General features: G+C 58.8%; 1 protein-coding gene across 3 annotated transcripts; it reads left to right on the plus strand.

The window, feature by feature from the left end:
* The first annotated feature begins 499 nt into the window (after positions 1–499).
* On the plus strand, positions 500–14749 carry SLC25A29 (solute carrier family 25 member 29). Of its 3 annotated transcripts, XM_012747107.3 has the most exons (4): positions 500–724; positions 6170–6213; positions 12234–12317; positions 12922–14749. In XM_012747107.3, the coding sequence occupies exons 1-4, from the start codon at positions 691–693 to the stop codon at positions 13669–13671; spliced, it is 912 nt and encodes a 303-aa protein (XP_012602561.1). In that variant the 5' UTR covers positions 500–690; the 3' UTR covers positions 13672–14749. The 3 variants fall into 3 exon arrangements, with proteins under 3 accessions (XP_012602561.1, XP_075859835.1, XP_012602562.1); XM_076003720.1 differs by lacking the exon at positions 12234–12317; XM_012747108.3 differs by lacking the exons at positions 500–724; positions 6170–6213 and adding an exon at positions 10043–11357.
* Positions 14750–19095: the final 4346 nt, after the last annotated feature.

A 19095-nucleotide genomic window follows, 5' to 3' on the forward strand; every position in this document is an offset into this window, starting at 1 on the left:
CCCGTCCCTTATCGCGGCAGCGTCCCCATTACACTGGCGAGGGCGCGGAGGCTCAGCGGCGGAGTCAGGATCCGAACCCAGGTCCAGGGCTGCCGGGCCCAGTCCGGAGCGGGCGCCGCGCGCTCAGGAGGCTCCGGGCCGGTGCAGGCCGCGATCGCGTCTCGGGCTCCCGCGGAACCGGCCGGGCCACCCCGCGAGCCGCGCGGCGCCCCCTCTCCCGCCGGGCGGCGCGGGCGGGCGCAGCAAGCACACTCTTTGTCTCGGCCTCCAGCGCCCCGCCCGCCCGCGTGCCCGCCCCCCGGCCCGCCCGGCCAATGCGGCGCGGCGGCGGCGCGCAGGGCCCGGGTGTTGCCCGCGCCGCGCCCGCCCATTGGCCGCGCTCTGCGTCCGCAGGGCCGGGCCGGCCGGGCGCGCGGGGCGGGGCGCGCGGCCCGAAGTGAGGGACCGCGGGCGGCTAGCGGGCGCACGGCCCGAGGGCGAGCGAGCCGGCCAGCGAGGGACGAGCGCCGGCCAGGAGTCGCGCTCGGAGCCACCGTCCCCGACCTCGCGCGCCCGCGGCTCCGCGCCAGGCGGCATCGGCCAGGCCGAGCGCAGCACAGCCGGCCGGCTGGGGGTCCCCGACGGCGCCCAGCGGGCGAGGGGCCGGAGAGAAGGACGAGCAGGGAGGGCCGCCTCGCCGGGGGCCCGGCAATGGCGCTCGACTTCCTGGCTGGATGCGCTGGGGGTAAGGAGGCCGGCGGGTCTGCCCCTGCGCCCGATCTCCCCTGGGGTGGGAGCCAGCTCGGCTCGCCCTCGGGCTGAGGTCTGTGAAATGGGGGTAACAAAGCTCTGTCGCCTGCGGCTCTCGTGGGCGTAAATCGACTTACAGCCCCGGGAGCCTATCGCCCCGTGCGCGGGGGCAGGTGTTTCCTTATCCGTTCGGACACGCGCTGGGAGGAGGTCTGGAGCCCTGGGGGCAGCACGGGGGCTTGGCGGCGGCAGGGGCTGCCCGGAGGATGCCCCGCTGTTCCTGCGTCTCCGCACCCTAGACCAGCGGACGCCGGGATCCTGGGCGCATCCCCTCCCCTCCCCCATCTCCATCCGGAGCCCAAAGGGAGCAGGGTCCCCTCCCCCGGCCTTGAATTTGGGGCTGACTCCACCCCGTCCCCTGCAGCCGTCTGGGCGGGGCCATCGGGCGACCCCCTAGCGAGCTGGCCTTGGTGGGCACTGAACCGCTTTGGCCAGACCCCGGCCGAGTCGCGCTTTGACTTCGCGGCCCCCCCCTACGGGTCAGTGAGCGGCTGGGGGCGGCCATCCCCCGGGCGCTGGGTGGGCCTGACGCGCCGGGCCGGCCAGTACGGCCACCTTCACCGAGGCCGAGCCTCTGCGCTGGGCGCTGGGCGCTGGGTGCCCCCGAGGCCCGGGGGTGCGGTCCAGGCCGTGCCGGTGGCCCGGTCGAGGGCGCTGGCCGGCGCTTCCCTGTTCGGCCTTTCCTTTCTCTGCTTTGGCCGTGAGGGTTAATTTATTCAACAGGTATTCATCGGGGCCGGGGCGGCCGTCAGTCAGGCTTGGGGGCGAGGGCAGGCTGGTTAGCCCGGGTCGCCCGCCCCGCCCTGACGGCGCGGCTTCTCTCCTGGGCACCTGCCCGTGTTCTCTGCTCCGGTTCGGCTGCGAAAGAGCCTCAGCCACCGCCGCGGTGGGAGCCCTGGAGGGAGGAGAGGCTGGCCCGCTGAGCGTGGAAGCCTGTGGAGCTTGCTTCCTCCTGACTGGTCGAGGAGGGAGTGTGTCCAGGGAAGTGATGTGATTTAAGAACGGCCCAGCCTGTCGCCCAATCAGATCTCTGGAGCTGCGGGAGGAGAAGCCCAGAGTTTGCTGCCCATCAGATCAGCGGGTTTCTTTCCAGCTCCAGCGCGTCGGGGGCTGTCCGCGGGCCGGGCCCCGTCCAATCTCTAGGGGAGTGTGGATTCTTTCCCCAGAGGGGCGGGGTTCCTCTAATTGCACCGCAGTCCGTGGGTACCTGTCCTGGGAACCGCGGGGTTTGAGGAGGAATACTGCTAAGGGCAGGCCTGCTTGGAGACCCCGCCCCGTCCCCAGACACGTGGGCAGTCTCTGCTCTGAACCCCAGCTCACCTAGGCACCCCTGCCTGAAAGGCCCTTCTGCCCATCCTCACAGGCCCACCTGGGAGAAGTCATGTCCATGCCCCCTGCCCCAGGTCTGGGACCAGCACCCTGCGGAGCTGTCCAGTGTGCAGGCTTAGGCATGGGCCACACCCCAGGCCCTGGTCCTCCTGCAAGCCCTGACACTTGGTGCCCGCCTACCGCACTGCTCTGTAAGGGTAGGCCTGAGCCGCTCGGAGTGAGTATAGAAGTCACCTGGGGACCCACTCCTGGTCTCATGTGACTGAGGAGAAACCTAGACCCAGAGAGGAAGAGGAACTGCATGTTCCCCAGTTCCAGCAGGTTGGGGACTGCCTCCTCTTCCTCCTGCCCCAGGCTCCAGGGTGCTGGGGTCCCACCCTTAGGACTGTGATCTTACTGCGTCGGAGGCTGCAGAGCCCTGGCCGGGGTCTGGTCTACTACCCTCCCCCTACCTGGCCCCCACAGGATCCTGCTGGTTCCTTCTGGTTTGGGCCCCTCCCAGCCCAAGGGCTTAGGGCGGGGCTGATGGCATTGCTAGGTAGCTCTTGATTCAGATTCCTGGGAGGGGATGGTCCATCCCCCAGTTTGGCCTAATGTGGTTCAAGTGTTTAACCTTCTCTGGGGAGGCCCCGTGGGGGCACCTCTGCAGCCTCCTCTACCCGTGGATGGGTGCGTTCTGGGTGAGGGGGACCAAGCCCCTCGAGGGAGCACTGAAACAAGTTGGGAGACAGGGGGAGTGTGAGTGCCTGCCCTCGGAGCCCTCCAGTAAGGCTTCCCTGCTGGCCTCCCAACAGAGCTGGTGGGACAAGGGGCTTTCTCCTCTCCCCCTCCCATCAGAGGCTGCTGAGAGCTGCTGCTGGCACCTGGGCAGGTCTGGGCCTGAGGCATGACCCACAGGAAGGAGGCCCCAGCTGGGCCTGGCTGCAGGGGGGCATGGAGGGCCAAAAGGGGCCCCCAGCTGGAGGGAGAGAGGAGGTCAAGTGGCACACCCTGGCAGATGCTAGGTTTCCAAAACCCAAGAAAATCCAGATACTGTCTAAGAAAAAGCGTTCTAGGTTGAAACCTTAAAATCTGTACCCCCATAATATGCCGAAATAAAAAAAAATGCACCTCAATAAAAATGTAAAAAGCAAAAAGAAAAAGAAAAGAAAAAGCATTCTAGAACTAGGAATTGAGAAAATTTAAGACATGATGGCTCTCAAAGGGAAGAAACAGAGTGTGTCCCAGAAGACCAGAAGCACAGATGGAAGTCACAAAGGAAAAGAGAGGCTTGGAGGACGTCTTCTCATCCACCTGTGGACCTTAGGGGTTCCAGAAGGAGAAGAGGGAGCAGGTCTGGAGATGATGAATAATAGGTCGTGGAAATTTTCCCTGATCAGACAGGACAGGAGTCTGCAGGGTGAAAGGGCTGGTAGAGTTCCGGGCAGGGTTGCTTTAAGGAAAAGACACACCCTTGGCATCTCCTGGTGTGACGTTCCTGAAATCCACAGATAAAATCTCAGAGGCTTCCTGACAGAATACCTAAATTACTGACAAGGGAGAAAAACACACTGGCAGCAGATTTCTCACCTGCAGCCCTGGAAGCCAGAAGACTGGAGACTGCAGACCTTTGCTGGCCTGGCCCAGGAATCCTACCAGAGCATTAATATTGTTGCCTTACAGTACTAAGAAATGTATTTTGCAGATGAGCAAGAATTCAGAAGATATTCCCCCATGTGTTGCGCCTGAGGGAAACAATCAGGAAAGTGCCAGGTAAATGGCGGTTGATCAGAGTAGAGACCCCAAATGGGAGGAGAGAGAATAGCTGTGAACTCTGAGTCTCAGAGTTTGGTGGCAGGAGTGGGAGCTTTTGGGGGTGGCTTGGGGCAGAAAGGGGTGGAGAGTCCTGGGGGGTGGGGTGACAGGCGCTTACTCTGTCTCTGTGTAGTGAGTGTTAGAAATAAGAAGTAAGCCTTTGCCAAACTTACAGATTAATAATCAGAAGGGGGATAAACAGTAATTTGCCCAAACCATCAAAAATGTGGAAAGGAAAAGTAGTGACACGAATCATTCGCGTAAAGTACGGTGGCATAATGCCAGATCCCTCCGTTATTTCAGCGAAATCTCAGACTGGGTTAGAAAACAAAATCCAGCTATAGTTGTTTGCAAGAAACATCTAAAACAAAATAGGAAGAAAAGGTTCAAAATTAAGAGCTGGACAAAACTGTATGGTATTAGAAGTGTCTGTGAAAAATTAAAAAACAAAAGAAGAGTTGGGTAAAACTGTACCAGCCACCTGTAACTTGAAAGAAAGCAGGGATTGGCAAAGTTAATTCAAAGTGGACTGTAAGGTCCAAAGCATTTAACAACATGAAGAGGATATTATATAAAGATTAGAAGGATTGGCCGGGCGCGGTGGCTCACACCTGTCATCCCAGCACTCTGGGAGGCCGAGGCGGGCGGATTGCTCCAGGTCAGGAGTTCGAAACCAGCCTGAGCAAGAGCAAGACCCTGTCTCTACTATAAATAGAAAGAAATTCATTGGCCAGCTAACATATATATATATATATGGAAAAAATTAGCCAGGCATGGTGGCGCATGCCTGTAGTCCCAGCTACTTGGGAGGCTGAGGCAGCAGGATTGCTTGAGCCCAGGAGTTTGAGGTTGCTGTGAGCTAGGCTGACACTACGGCACTCACTCTAGCCTGGGTAACAAAGCGAGACTGTCTCAAAAATAAAAAGTAAAATAAAATGAAAAATAAAGATTAGAAGGATAATTTGGGAAGAAGATGCATACTAACTCCACGAACCTTGGGGCATGCACTCCTGTGACACCGGAGTCTAGCAGGGAAGGGGAGAGGTGAGTAGTTGATGAGGAGGGCGCCAGGGCCAGAAGCTCTGGGTTTGAATCCCTGCTCCAGCTACTTGCTAGCTGTGTGACGTTGAATACATTACTTCTCCGTGCCTTGCTTTGTTCATCTGTAAAATGGGTTAATAGTCCTTTACTAGGTAGATAAGTGGAAGAGTTAGTAAGTATGCAAAGCTAAGAACAGTAACCAGCAGGTTGTAATATTGTTATTTGTTATTCAGCAAATGTGGGCTATCTTAATTATATAGAAATGGTGTTAGCAACAAAAGGAGAACTTTAATAGACACACCGGTAAAACTCTGGGTGGGTGGGGCGTGTGGGAGTCAGTGTCAGTTATCTGACTGAGGCTCACTGAGCCTCAGTTTCTCCTTCCGTGACACAGGTAACGAGGCTGCCTTACTCACAGTGGTGCTGGCGAAGTCCACAGACATGTTCACAGCCTGCTCGGCACGCAGGACTCTGAGCGGTGTTTGTGCGCCGTTTCGGAGGGGTAACCTTTGTCCTTTGATGGGGGCTGGCTTTCTGTAGGGCGGTCTGCACTGAACACTAACCAAGCATGACTGCAAAGTCACGCGACGTCTCCCTAGGCTTGAGGTGGCTTCCGTGAGGGGAGTGGAGTGGAGCAGAGGTGTCGGCTAACGCATCGGGACCTGGGGTCGCCGTTTCCCAGGGGGGCCGTTTCCCCGTTTAATCTCCAGGCTGCCCTGGGGGAGGGAAGACAACCCGTGGCAGGTGACCAGAGTGAGGCTCAGGAGGGAGTGGTTGGGGGCTTGCCTGGCTGATCAGTGGCAGAGGGGACATTCGAGCCTGGGTGAGCGTCTGACCCCAAAGTGCAACATCCCCCAAGCCTCCTGCTCATACTAGAAGGTGTATAGAGCAATGGGACATCCCAGAAATAGTGTGTGCAACCTCTCAGGGGACAACGTTTGTGGCCAGCCACCCAGACCAGTCCCCTGCGGCTGGCAGCAGTCGAGGCTTGACCTTGGGATGCCTTTCTCTCTCTCACACGCCCCTCCACCCCCACTGGACGTGAGGATTACGGGAGCTCGGGGGATGTGCCCGGTGCCCAGCAGGTGCTTGGCCAGTGTCCCTTCCCTCCCACAGCCCTGCCCGGTCCTCCTTGCCAGAACCCCGCCGTGCCCCGGCGCCCTGCGCTGCACGTTTCTGAGGCATTTGGCTCACACGTTCCCTTTTCCTCCTCCAGGTGTGGCAGGTGTGCTTGTGGGACACCCGTTTGACACTGTCAAGGTGAGTCTGTCGTCACCATTTTCTTCTCAGGCCTTGGGAGGGACCGGCAGGGTTAGGGGTGCCTGGAGGCCCCTTTCCAGGTACAACCTCAGGACGACGGTCAAGGTCTTCGCTTGGGTTTTAGAATAGAGGTAGAGTAAGAGCTCTCCAGGATGCCCGAGTGGCAGCTGCTTTCCCACGGGGCCAAGCTGAACATCACTTCCTTGCAGGTTTGCCCTGTGTCTTTGGCCGAGCCAGGTTGGGTTCACGGCCAGGTCCATCCCCGGGCTTGGCCGGCTGAGCCCAGGGTGCCAGGAGCACGTTGCCTCCCGCCCAGAGCGAGGACCGCACGCTGCTCTGATGCAGAACTTCCTGACGGCCTCTCGAAAGAGAGTTCAGAGAGAAAATACAGAAACAGAGAAATCCAAGCTCGGCAGTGCTGCCCACTAACGCGATCCTCACAGAGCGGTATTGTCATTATGGAGAAAGTGAGCAGTTGCGTCCCAAGTGCCCACATGCACCTGCCAGGGGTCCGTGGCCAGAGACCTAGGGCGGGGCCCCGGAGGGTCGCCCCTGCTGGGGACCTCAGGCCCTGGGGCAGGTGCCCAGCCGGCCGGTTCCGCCTGGATGTGCCCCACGCCATGGTAAGGGGGAGGTCCCAGTCCCAGAGGCCCCAGAACAGAAACCAAGAACTCCATGTCCTCCAGTTGGAAATTCCCGAATAAGTGTTCGGTTGGGGTTTTATGCTCTTAAACTAGCCACGCCAGGACCCTTCCTGGCCGTTTCCCTGGGAGCCAGGGCGAGCCGCAAGCAGCGGGCAAGAGGCCAGACCCGTACTTGCTACAAACACTGAACTTGGCACCTTCTCCCGGTGGAGGGAGGGCAGAGCCACAAGCAAGACATGTCACCCCGAGCGGGGTCTGAGATAGACTTCCTGTCTCCTCTTTTTTTCAGTGAGCCCAGATGTTTTTTTTTTTTATTTTTTTTTATTTTGGCATATTATGGGGGTACAGATTTTAAGGTTTCAATAAATGCCCATTTCCCCCCCTCCCCCCAAAAGTCTGAGTCTCCATCATGACCATCCCCCAGATGGTGCACATCTCACTCATTATGTATGTATATACCCGCCCCCCTCCCCCCTCCCACCTCCCCAATACCCTATTACTGTAGCACCTGTGTGTCCACTTAGATGCTACTCAGTTAATACCAGTTTGCTGGAGAATATATCTGGTGCTTGTTTTTCCATTCTTGGAGCCCAGATGTTTGTTGGCAGAGAAAATAACTTGTTATTCGGGGGCTGGCAGAGCCCCTCTGCCAGCTGGTTTGACACATGACCTTGAGCCAGTCACTGTACCTCTGGGCTCACGCGTTCTCATGTGCAAAATGAGGGGCTGGGGAGATTGTCCAGCCCCCTCCTGGTGCCGGGTGTGCGGCAGTGCAGTTCGCGGTGGGCGAGACGCTAGCCCAGCGGGCAGGTCCGGGGAGGAGGCTGAGGGCCAGGCTTTCCTGGCAGACAGTGGCCCCTGAGGTCCGTCCACGGGCTTGCCAAGAGGGAGGCCCTGGCAGAGCCCGTGCGTGCAGCCTGCCCGCCATGCCCCCACGCCACCTCGCCAGGCCCCAGTGACACCTACCCAGGGGCTGGAGCAGCCCGGGACAGCCTGGCGGTCTCCACGTCACGCCGTGTTTGTGTCTCGTGGTCACGTGCTGGGAACGCCTCTCACAGCCGTGTCCAGCCACGCAGTGCCTCGGGTGCCGTTCCTCTGCCCGGCTGCTCGGAGGCCGGGCTTCCGGGGAGCCCTGTGCGCTGTCCTCCCGGTGCCTGCGCGGCCATCTGAGCTGCCAGCGCGTGGCCAGCACCTTTGGGAACGCCCGGGTGCAGGACCCCTCCCCACCTCACCGGTTTCTAGCTCCCAGACCCCACTCCCCTGGCGCCTGCAGGGTGGTCTTTGAAAAGATCATTTGTGACTTTGTGACATTTTTTTTTTTTCTTTTTTTGCCATTGTGGCCCACCAGCATCACATCTGGGCAAACCCGCCTTAAAAAGCCGAGCTTTTTATTATAAAAGGGGAGAAAACCTGCCCTGGTTAGCACCTCCTTGCCCCAACAGTCGCACCCTCCCAAGGGCTCCCTGCCCTCAAGAGTGCCTTCCCCTGGCGCGATGCAGTGCTGTCACCCGTGGGCTAAGCGCTCGCGCTGTCTTCCGCTACACAGGTTACACATTCTCTTTAAAAGACAATTGGGGGGCCGGCCAGCGCGGTGGCTCACGCCTGTAATCCTAGCACTCTGGGAGGCCGAGGCGGGCGGATTGCTCAAGGTCAGGAGTTCGAAACCAGCCTGAGCAAGAGCAAGACCCCGTCTCTACTATAAATAGAAAGAAATTCATTGGCCAACTAATATATATAGAAAAAATCAGCCCAGCACAGTGGCGCATGCCTGTAGTCCCAGCTACTCGGGAGGCTGAGGCAGGAGGATTGCTTACACCCAGGAGTTTGAGGTTGCTGTGAGCTAGGCGGACGCCACGGCACTCACTCTAGCCTGGGCAACAAAGCGAGACTCTGTCTCAAAAAAAAAGAAGACAATTGGGGGCCAGGCATGGTGGCTCACACCTGTAATTCTAGCTCTCTGGGAGGCTGAGGCAGGAGGATCACTCAAGGTCAGGAGTTTGAAACCAGCCTGAGCAAGAGCGAGACCCCGTCTCTACTAAACATAGAAAGAAATTAATTGGTCAACTAAAAATACATAGGAAATATTAGCCGGGCATGTAGTCCAGCTAATCAGGAGGCTGAGGCAGGAGGATCGCTTGAGCCCAGGAGTTTGAGGTTGCTGTGAGCTAGGCTGACGTCACGGCACTCACTCTAGCCCGGGCAACAAAGCAAGACTCTGTCTCAAAAAAAAAAAAAAGACAATTGGGAAATGTAGGGGGAAAAGCCAATTCTTCTCTCCCCCACACAAATCAGCGTTTACATTTTACACATTGCCCTCAGAATCCACCCTCCGCCCTGCCTTGTGATATTTTTAAAATATGTTTTAATCATCAGGTGGATGCACATTTTTTGTTGGCTCTCTATTACAAAAGTGTAGGTTGTAAGAAAATTGTTAACCGTAATAGAGGTATATAAACTAGAAAGAAAAAAGCCAGCTCTTCATAGATCCTCTCCCCCACCTTGCAGATGACCTCTGCTGCAAAACACAAGTGTGCACAGACCACCCACGTACATTGTTCGCTGTTGGCAAACGTGGGATTGATTTACTTTTTGTTGTTGTTTATTTGTTTTGAGACAGAGTCTCACTCTGTCGCCCCGGCTGGAGTGCCGTGGAGTCATCACAGCTCACTGAAACGTTCAACCCCTGGGGTGATCGAGCGATCCTCCTGCCTGAGCTTCTCAGTGACTAGAGGCATGTGCCACGATGCCTGGTTCTGCTATAGTCGTTTTTTATTTGGTTTTAATTGACGTTTAACACATGCACCAAGGCACAGAGAGACATCCTAGGTGTAAAGTCTGCAAATCGGCCATAAGCCGCCACGCAGGAGAAGCAGCCCATGGCCGGTCCCCTAGAGACCCCCACCCTCCTAGCAGCTCCTCCCTCTCCTCCTCCCAAGGCTTCCACTGTCCAGACTTCTAACAATACGGGCTCCTTTTGCTTGTCTTGAACTTAATATAATGGGAGCTGTACCCTGGAACACACCAGGGGGCCACCCGAGTCCGTGTCAGCCCGTGCTGTCCTGCTTCACTGGGCTCTACAGTCAGGGACAGGTTGCTTTCATCTGGGAGGACGAGCTTTCCTCTTGACCGACCTGGAAGCGTGGCTGGCCAGCCCAGGGCAGGGGAGGGGCAGGGAGGGAGGGGCTGGCCTCGGGGGCTCCGCGCCTAGATGTGATGTTGAAATTTTGTGTTGCTTTAACCGCCTTTACTTTCTGAGCTAGGGGCTGTCTCCATCCATAGCAAAAGTGTAACTTTGTTGTAGATGAGCGTAAGCCTCACCCCGGAGAGCGCTAGTAAGTACAGACCAGGTGAACCTCTTCTCCGTCCGTCCTCGCTGACCCAGACCCCTGCCCCCAACCCCCAGTGTTCCCTCTGTGACCCGCAGGGGACAGGGAGGGTGTGAGGCCAGCGTGGGCCCAGCACAGGTCCCGGGATGGGGGCTTGGTGGGGCTAGTTGAGAGTAATCAGACCGCTCTGGACCGGGGGTCTCCGGCCCCGTGGGGAGCTGGAAGCCTCCTGGGCTTGCGAGCAAATGACCACTATCCCAGGGGGGGTCCGTTTCCATCAGTCCTCAGAGGAGATCCTGTCACCCCAAAATATTAAGATCCTCAGCTCTAGATACCACAGAACTTGGGCCATTGGGCCACAGTTCACCCCCATACTTGGTACCCCAGAGTCCCGGACAGCCAGGGCTTGTCGCAGACCCAGGGTCAGAAACACAGTGGAGAGAGGCCTCTGCCACTTTGGTGGCAGGACCCGGGCATTCAGCAGTGTCTGCGACCTGCAGAGACTTAAAGACACTGCCCAGGTGGCATCGAAAACCTGACCGAGGAAGGGACAGCTCCACCTCACATTGTTCTGCTACCCAAGCCCTCTTAGTGCCAGTGTCGGGGCTGCAGGAGGAACAGAAGTGTCCCGCCAGAGACCCCAGAACATTGGAGGGAAAGTAAAAACCCTCACAGCACAAAAACGGCTCCTGAGCCAGAGCTCACGGTGTTAGGCGTTGTTAAAGTTCAACAAGTGATTGTGCTTTTCTTCTCTGAGAAGCCACCCCCTGCCCTGTAGGTGCCGTCAGAGGGCGGGGCTGCCGCCAAGGGGCTCTGTGGGCCAGTCGCTGCAGGGTACACCGGCTGCCCGCTGCCCCTCACAGCAGCGCCTGCCAGCCGCCCAGTCCTCAGGTGCAGAGATCGCACTCTTTTTTGGTAACAAAACGTTTTGTTGTAAGTGCATTCACCGATCGAAGATCCACCTATTCTGGTGGAGAGAACTGGAAAAGGTTCCAGAAGCCGGCTGAAGCCGGCTGTTCCCCTGCGAGGACTCTCGCCTGCCAGAACCCCACCCCGCCCTCACCCTCACCACACAGCAGCTCAGGTCCCTGGAGAGGCTGCGCTGCAAAACTCCTGAGCCTCAGTCTTCCCCTCTTGGAAATGGGGGCAACGTACCCATCACCCATCGCGGCAGGTGATTCCGATGCCCTGAGATAGTGAGGGTGGAGCCCCTCTACCCCCCACCCCCCGCCCCCCGCTACCAGGCACAGGGTGCTTGCCTGTGGCCCTGGCTGTGATCATGAATCTTCCCTGAGTTAGATCTGGGGAGCCAGGTCCTGAGATGGTGACATGACCTAGTTTACTGCCACCCCCGTGACATGGATTCCTGAGTTCAGGAAGTGTCCCTCCTGCTCCGCCAAGAGCCAAGATAAGCTCTCAGGCAACAAAGGGCCCTTTGACATGTAAGAGGTTCTGGGCCACAGGGCTTGGAGGTGGCTGGGCCTGACCAGTGTCCCAGGCCCCGGAGCTGCTGACATTGTCCCCAAGGAGGCTGTCAGCTCTTCTCTTGTCACCACTCTATTAAGTCATGACCACGGTTCTCCCAGAAGGCTACAGGCGAGAGTTCTGTTGCCTCGATGCCAGCCCCTGACAGCTACGTGGTGGACGTTAGGTTGGGAGCTCCTCTGGCATCAGCTCTGGTTTGGGACATTAGCCACTCAGCAGGAGGACAGGTGTCACCTGGATGGTGGGTCGGTCTCAGGAGGCAGTTCATGCCGCACTGTGAGTGCATGGTGCAGCCACAGTGAAAACAAGAGGCTTAACCTTGACTTGTCTGAGCCCTTGGGGACCCCCTGCCCTGTCTCCAGCTGGCTGTCCCTGTAGCTGTTTGCCCACATACACCCCTCCCTGCCACATCCTGGAATTCCAAAAGCCATGGAAAGCTCCTTGGGTCCCTGCCTCGTGCATCCTGCTGTGGGCCTCCTCAAGAGCCCGTCTGGGCAGTGGCGAGTGCCGGGCGTGGGTGCTGGTGCTCTGGCCTGCCCGCCTCTCACGGGCCCTCTCCTTGCAGGTGCGGCTGCAGGTCCAGAGCGTGGAGAAGCCCCAGTACCGCGGCACCCTGCACTGCTTCCGCTCCATCGTCAAGCAGGAGAGCGTGAGTGGCCTGGGCGGTCGGTGTGGAGGGCGGGAGCCAGCCCAGGCTGCCACGCTCCAGGCCAGAGAGCGGGAAAGGAAGGCATCGGGGTGGTGGCCAGGCGAATTTTGACGTGGGTTCTTTTATTTATTTATTTATTTTTGAGACAGAGTCTCACTCTGTTGCCCAGGCTAGAGTGAGTGCCGCGGCGTCAGCCTAGCTCACAGCAACCTCAAACTCCTGGGCTCAGGCAATCCTCCTGCCTCAGCCTCCCGAGTAGCTGGGACTACAGGCATGCGCCACCATGCCCAGCTAATTTTTTCTATATATATTAGTTGGCCAATTAATTTCTTTGTATTTATAGTCGAGTATTTACGTCTACGGGTTTTGCTCTTGCTCAGGCTGGTTTCGAACTCCTGACCTGGAGCAATCTGCCCACCTCAGCCTCCCAGAGGGCCAGGATTACAGGTGTGAGCCACCGCCCCTGGCCTTGACGTGGGCTCTGATAAAATTCTGCTTGGTCCTCAGGAGCATCTAGGGTGGGCGGGGGCTGCCCCCGCTGCATAGAGGGCTGGGGAGGTGGGCTGGGCGCCCTGGCGGCCCTGACGCGCCTCTGTCCCCGCAGGTGCTGGGCCTGTACAAGGGCCTGGGCTCGCCCCTCATGGGGCTCACCTTCATCAACGCGCTGGTGTTCGGCGTGCAGGGCAACACCCTGCGGGCGCTGGGCCGCGACTCGCCGCTCAACCAGTTCCTGGCGGGCGCGGCGGCGGGCGCCATCCAGTGCGTCATCTGCTGCCCCATGGAGCTGGCCAAGACGCGGCTGCAGCTGCAGGACGCGGGCGCGGCGCGCGCCTACCGGGGCTCCCTGGACTGCCTGGCGCAGACCTACCGGCGCGAGGGCGTGCGCGGCGTCAACCGCGGCATGCTGGCCACGCTGCTGCGCGAGACGCCCAGCTTCGGCGTCTACTTCCTGGCCTACGACGTGCTGACGCGCGCGCTGGGCTGCGAGCCGGGCGACCGCCTGCTGGTGCCCAAACTGCTGCTGGCGGGCGGCACGGCGGGCATCGCGTCCTGGCTCTCCACCTACCCCGTGGACGTGGTCAAGTCGCGGCTGCAGGCCGACGGGCTGCGGGGCGCGCCGCGCTACCGCGGCATCCTCGACTGCGTGCGCCAGAGCTACCAGGCCGAGGGCTGGCGCGTCTTCACGCGGGGGCTGGCGTCCACGCTGCTGCGCGCCTTCCCGGTCAACGCCGCCACCTTCGCCACCGTCACCGTGGTGCTCACCTATGTGCGGGGCGAGGAGGCCCGGCCGGAGGGCGAGGCTGTGCCCGCTGCGCCCGCGGGGCCCTCCCTGGCCCAGCCCTCCAGCCTGTGACGCCCGTCGTCCCCCGCCCTGCTTCCCCAGGCATCGCTCTTCAGAAACCCCGCAATGGCGCGAATTGGCCCCCTAGCTGACTGCCCGGCCCAGGTGCTGTGGGCTGTGGGTTCTGTGAGACCTGGGTGGAACTTCGCTCATCAGGTGGGTGACCTTGGCAACGAACTTCACTCTGCTGGCCTCAGTGTTCTCACCTATGAAATGGGGACCCTCATACCCACATTGTGTAGTCAGGAAGCTCAGAGACGATCCCCAGGCCTGGCTGAGTCATGGCTCTCTGCACCTGGAAACGTTACTGGGGATACCTCCGCCCCACCTGGCATCCTGGCCACCGCCCCTGTGCTCCTGTCCTGCAGGCTGGCTCCCAGGGGTCTCTGATGAGCCCCCAGTGGCTGCCCAGGGACTTGCTAACTCCCCAAACCCTCCACCTGGCTGAGCTCCAGGGAGACTTCTTGGCCACCTCCCTGGTCTGTTAGGGACAGCGGGCAGCTAGGAGTGCCTCCTGGTGTCACGGGACTGGACGCTCTGCCAGTGCACCCCAGCGTCTCCATATGGCACCGCTCCACACGGCATGGCCAGCTGCTGCTCCTGCCACTGGAGGCCAGACCGGGAAGCCACCGTCTGCCGGAGGCTCCACATCAGCCGGGGCTGGGAGGGCAGCGTGCACAGGCCAGTGGGGCGTGGTCTCTGCAGTTAAAGTGCGATGCAGCTGTGGCAAGGGGACATCCTTTCAGCTTCTGGCCTCAGGCTGCCACCTGTAAAATGGCTGGGACATGGGCCAGCTGGGGGATGCTTGGGTCCCTGGCCCACTACCACCAGCTGGAGTCCCCAGGGCGTGCAGAGGGTCCCCCAGCCCCGGGCTCGCCCAGCTCAGGCCACAAAGAAGCCAAAGGTCAGTTGGTCCACCCCTCAGCAGAGGGCCTGGTAGTGGGCACAGGGATGGCCAGGCGTGCCTGCCGGGGCGGGAGAGGCCCCCAGGAGGCAGGCCGTGCTCCGTGAGGACGAGCTCCAGCTCTGTGTGGTGTGATGTTACTGTACAGAAACTCTGAGGGAATAAAGTATTCTTCGTTTTTTTTAAGTGGTGAGGCTTCCTTTGTGCGTTGCGGAGAAAGGGGCTCCATTCCCCACCCTCACCCTGGAGTCAGAGGCCCGCTCGGTGGCCTGGGTGCCCTCGGATCCTGCGGCTTAGCCATGCGACCTGGGGCAGGTTACGGCTACGTCTGAGTGCCTCAGTGTCCTCATCTGCAAGGTGAGCTAAGGAAGGCCACGGGGGGGGGGGGGGTGTTCCAAGCCTGTAAACATGCTCAGCCGTCCAGCAAGTGCCCTGTCCCAGCAATGGGAGGCTGCGGTGAGGGGGACAGGACTGGGAGGATCCTGAAGCAGCCTCCTGCCAGTCCCAGCCTGCGCAGCCTGGACCTAACCCAGCCTAAGAGGGCTTCCTGGAAGAGGCCTTCCTGAAGGCTTGCCAAAAGCAGGGGGGCCTCACTGCCCACCCCACCGAGTGTTGCTCTGCCTCCTGGAGTCAGCCCTGGGCACCCAGCACCTCTGCACCTACCAGCCAGGGAGGCTCCTTCCTTCCCAACTACTGAGCCAAAAAGCTCTGCCCGCTGCCCAGGGAGGGGCCCCAGCAGTCCTGGGCCAGTGCACCATGTTTCGTCACTGGTGCCAGACTGATGTCAAGCTCCTCCGGTTTCCAGGGCAGAAGGCCAGGAAGGCTGGCTGGGGTCCCCTTGGCCTCTCACTCTCCTCAGAAAGAAACCAGGGGACACTCTGAGGGTGGGGGACACACTCTGGCCTCAACCTGCTCCTCTACTCCTAGCTGAGTGGCCTTGGCCAGACCCCTTGCCTCTCTGAGCCTGGGTGGCTGCATCTCTAAGTGACAGCCTGGCGGGGCTTATGGCCATGACGTCTTCAACGTCCCATCACCCTCCATCTGTCCCACACCTGCACTCTCTGGAAACGCCCCAACGTGACCCTTCCTGGGAACTGATTTAAGCAAAGTATTTATTGGGACTTGTTCACCTCAAGGCCGTTTTGGGTTCTAGGGAGGCAGCAGCCACCGACCCATGCTGCTGCCTGCCCCCCAGGGGCTCAGTCCTGGCTGGACGGTAAACAGACAAACCCTCCGGAAGTGAGGAGTGACGCTGCTGGCTCCCTGCCGCTTCCCCAATCAGTGGCTTCATAGTGGTGGCTCCGAACTGGCCACAGTGGGGCAAACCCTGGAGAAATTGGCAAATGCTACAAAGTGGGGCCCCCGCCCCGATCCTCACAGCTGATCGCTAGACGTGCCCAACAGATCTGGGAGGCAGGGAACAGAGGGTTTTTAAACAAGTTTATTTTGCATTTCATTTTCTCCCTAATTTGAATTAATTTTATTTGTAATAACTAATATATGAAAGTGGTAAAAATAAGAACCCAAGTAGAACCCAGGCTGTGCAGTGAAGAGGAAACCTCCCCACCCGCCCCCGGAGCCGGCCACTCCCCGCCGGAGTCAAGGACAGGCCCCAGCGCTGGGACGTCCACACCCCGCAAGGCGTGGCCTTTCTTCACTTGACAGTTATCTTGGAGGTTGTATTGTTATTAATAGTTCACGAGGACTGCCGTAAAATGTCACAAACGGTGTGGCTAAAACGACAGCTCTATTCTCTTGAAGTGCTGGAGGACCGAAATCCAGGCGCGGGCGGCGCGCTTCCTTTAGGGGGCTCAGAGGGACAGACCGCTCTTTGCATCTTCCAAGCTTCTGGTGGTAGCCGCCTTAGTGTGTGACATCACTCCAGCCGCCGCCTCCGTCTCTGCCCGACCTTCTCCCTGAGGTCTGTCTCTATGTCCTCTCTTTATGAGGACACCAGTCCTATTGGGTTAGGGGCCTCTACCCCGGTATGACCTCATCTTCACTAAAAAACATCTACAAAGACGCAGTTTTCAAATAAGATCAAATTCACAGTTACCTGGGGTTAGAACTTCCACATATCTTTTGGGGGAACAAAATTTGACCCACAACAGGGATATTTTTCTCTGTTTTCTTTTTTGAGACAGAGTTTTGTTCTGCCGGCCTGGCTAGAGTGCGGTGGCATCATGATAGTTCACTGCAACCTCCAAGGCCTGGGCTCAAGCCATGCTCCAGCCTCAGCCTCCCGAGTAGCTGGGACTGACTACAAGCATGTGCCACCACACCTGGCTAATATTTGTGTTTTTGGTAGATAGGAGGTCTTCTCTTGCTCAGGCTCGTCTCGAACTCCCAAGCTCAAGCAATCCTCCTGCCGTGGCCTCCCAGAGTGCTAGGATCACAGGCTTAAGCCACCTCACTGACACCTCTCCTTTGCACCCAAATGCACCACAAGCCACTATGTAGAGTTGGGAGTGTATTTTGTTGTGTCCAGAGGCCATTGGCAGGTTTTACCCAGGGGAGTGACAGGGTTTGACCTCTGCTTTAAAGATCCCACAGGAGGTTAGGAGGCAGGCTGGGGTGGGAGACAAAGGCCCCAGGGGCTGCCTGTGGGTGTCTGAGCCAAAGGGCATCCGAGGTGAAGGATGGAGGGCCCCAGTGGCATGCGGGCAAGGTCACTCTGGGGAATAAAGGGCAGAAGAAGACAAAGGCCGTGGAGGTGTCAGGGGTGCAGTCAAGGGAGGCAAAACCATGTGGCAGGAGCCAGTCTGAGAACTTGGCAGGGATCTGGAACCTTCTTTGAGACTCCTTCCTTGATTCCTTAGAAAGGCTTTGGAAGGGCACTGCTGAGGCTGCTGTCTCCGGGAGGGGATGGGGGGCTCAAAGCCTGGAGGGGTAGGGAGCAGGCGACACCCCCGGTGAGGGCTGAGTGGAGCTCTAGGCCTTGGTTCAGAGTCCAAGCAAAGCAGCATCCCTCCTCCCATGCAGTCTGGGGGCACTTTGAGTCTAAACCTGAGAGACTGTTTTTGCCGTTTTCTCCAGTGCCAAGGCTGGCCCACCCTGGGTCTCACACACTGGCTTCCCTCCCCTTTTCTTTTGGTCCCTTTAGACTTCAGGTGCTCAGAAAGAAAGCAGCATGAGCCTCCCTGGGCTGCGCCCACCACCAGCCTGAGCCTTTAGTGAGGCATTTCTCATAAAATAAAATGCACCTGGGCAGCCATGGTGGCTCAAGTCTGTACTCCTAGCACTCTGGGAGGCCAAGGTGGGAGAATCCCTTGAGGTCAGAAATTTGAGACCAGCCTGAGCAAGAGTGAGACCCCATCTCTAAAAAAATAAAATGCACCTAGGTCCCCTTCGTCCCACCTCAGCCCTCCCTACGTGGTTCTTGTGACTGTAGGGACAATGGCTCAGCCCTTTGCACACCAGCCCTACAAGGTCAGTGCTGGCACAGGATGCCAGTGGGGGAGGGCCCTGTCCAAGGTCACACAGTCAGTTTGTGCTGGGGCTGCAGCCTGGGCCAGCCCTCTAGACTCCAGGTGGCCAATGGGCCAAGCTCTGTGGCTGGAAGTGAGAGACACCCCTGGAGTGACAGTTCAAGCACCAGAGGGGGAGTCAAAGGGGGCAGGGCCAGGACCCACGATGTGCTCTTTGGTTTTTTTTGTTTGTTTTTTTTTTTTTATTTCGGCATATCATGGGGGTACAGATTTTAAGGTTTCAATAAATGTCCATTTCCCCCCCCTCCCCCCACGATGTGCTCTTTGGTCTCGGCTTCCTTGCTGCTTGCTTGCTGCTCACTCCTGACTGCATGGCACCCAGCTGCCCAGCGAGCGGCAGATGCACATAGCTGGCTCCAGAGCTCACTTCCCAGGGGACTGGGCATGGCGGGGTGGGGCCAGTGTCCCTCACGGCCAGAGATAGGGCAGCGGCTGCAGGGGGCTGGGCCTATCTCCTTGGGGCCCCCTTGCTCAGCCTGGTTCCCTCTGGCTTGACCTCTCCCAGCCCATGGGGAACACCAGTCTCCCCAAGCCCACCTGGTGGCACCCTGCTCCCCATCTGAAACGGCGCTGCGCTCAAGCCCTCCCCAGCCATGCTCTGCCGGGCTAGATGACACCATGCAGGCTGTAATGCTCCATGAAGTTGGAGTGAATGATACATTTGGGAATTCTGGCTTGAATGTCCCCATGGGTGAAGGGGGGACATTCTCTGTAGTGGGACACAGGCCAGGGAGCAGGCATAGGGGAACATGGTGAGCTCCCTTTAATATGGTGACAGTGCTTACTCTTTGCTTATCTCCCAATTTTACTTTAGCTCCAAGAGGGCCAGGGGGTGCAAAATCAGTCCACTGTGGAACGAATGAATGAATGGGAGGATGGATGAGGGCAGAGGCCAGATTGCGTTTTTGCCAGGCAATACAGAGAGGGAAAAGGAAGGCAAGAATATAGGAGTGTGTAGTCAGGCCGTGGATGGTGGGCACAGGCCTCACTGGGGGCTGGAGCGAGGCTGGGGCCCCTGGGAGGGAAGGAGGGGCCTCAGGACTC

This window comes from Microcebus murinus, chromosome 6 (assembly GCF_040939455.1).
Source record: "Microcebus murinus isolate Inina chromosome 6, M.murinus_Inina_mat1.0, whole genome shotgun sequence".
Taxonomy (NCBI): Eukaryota; Metazoa; Chordata; class Mammalia; order Primates; family Cheirogaleidae; genus Microcebus; species Microcebus murinus.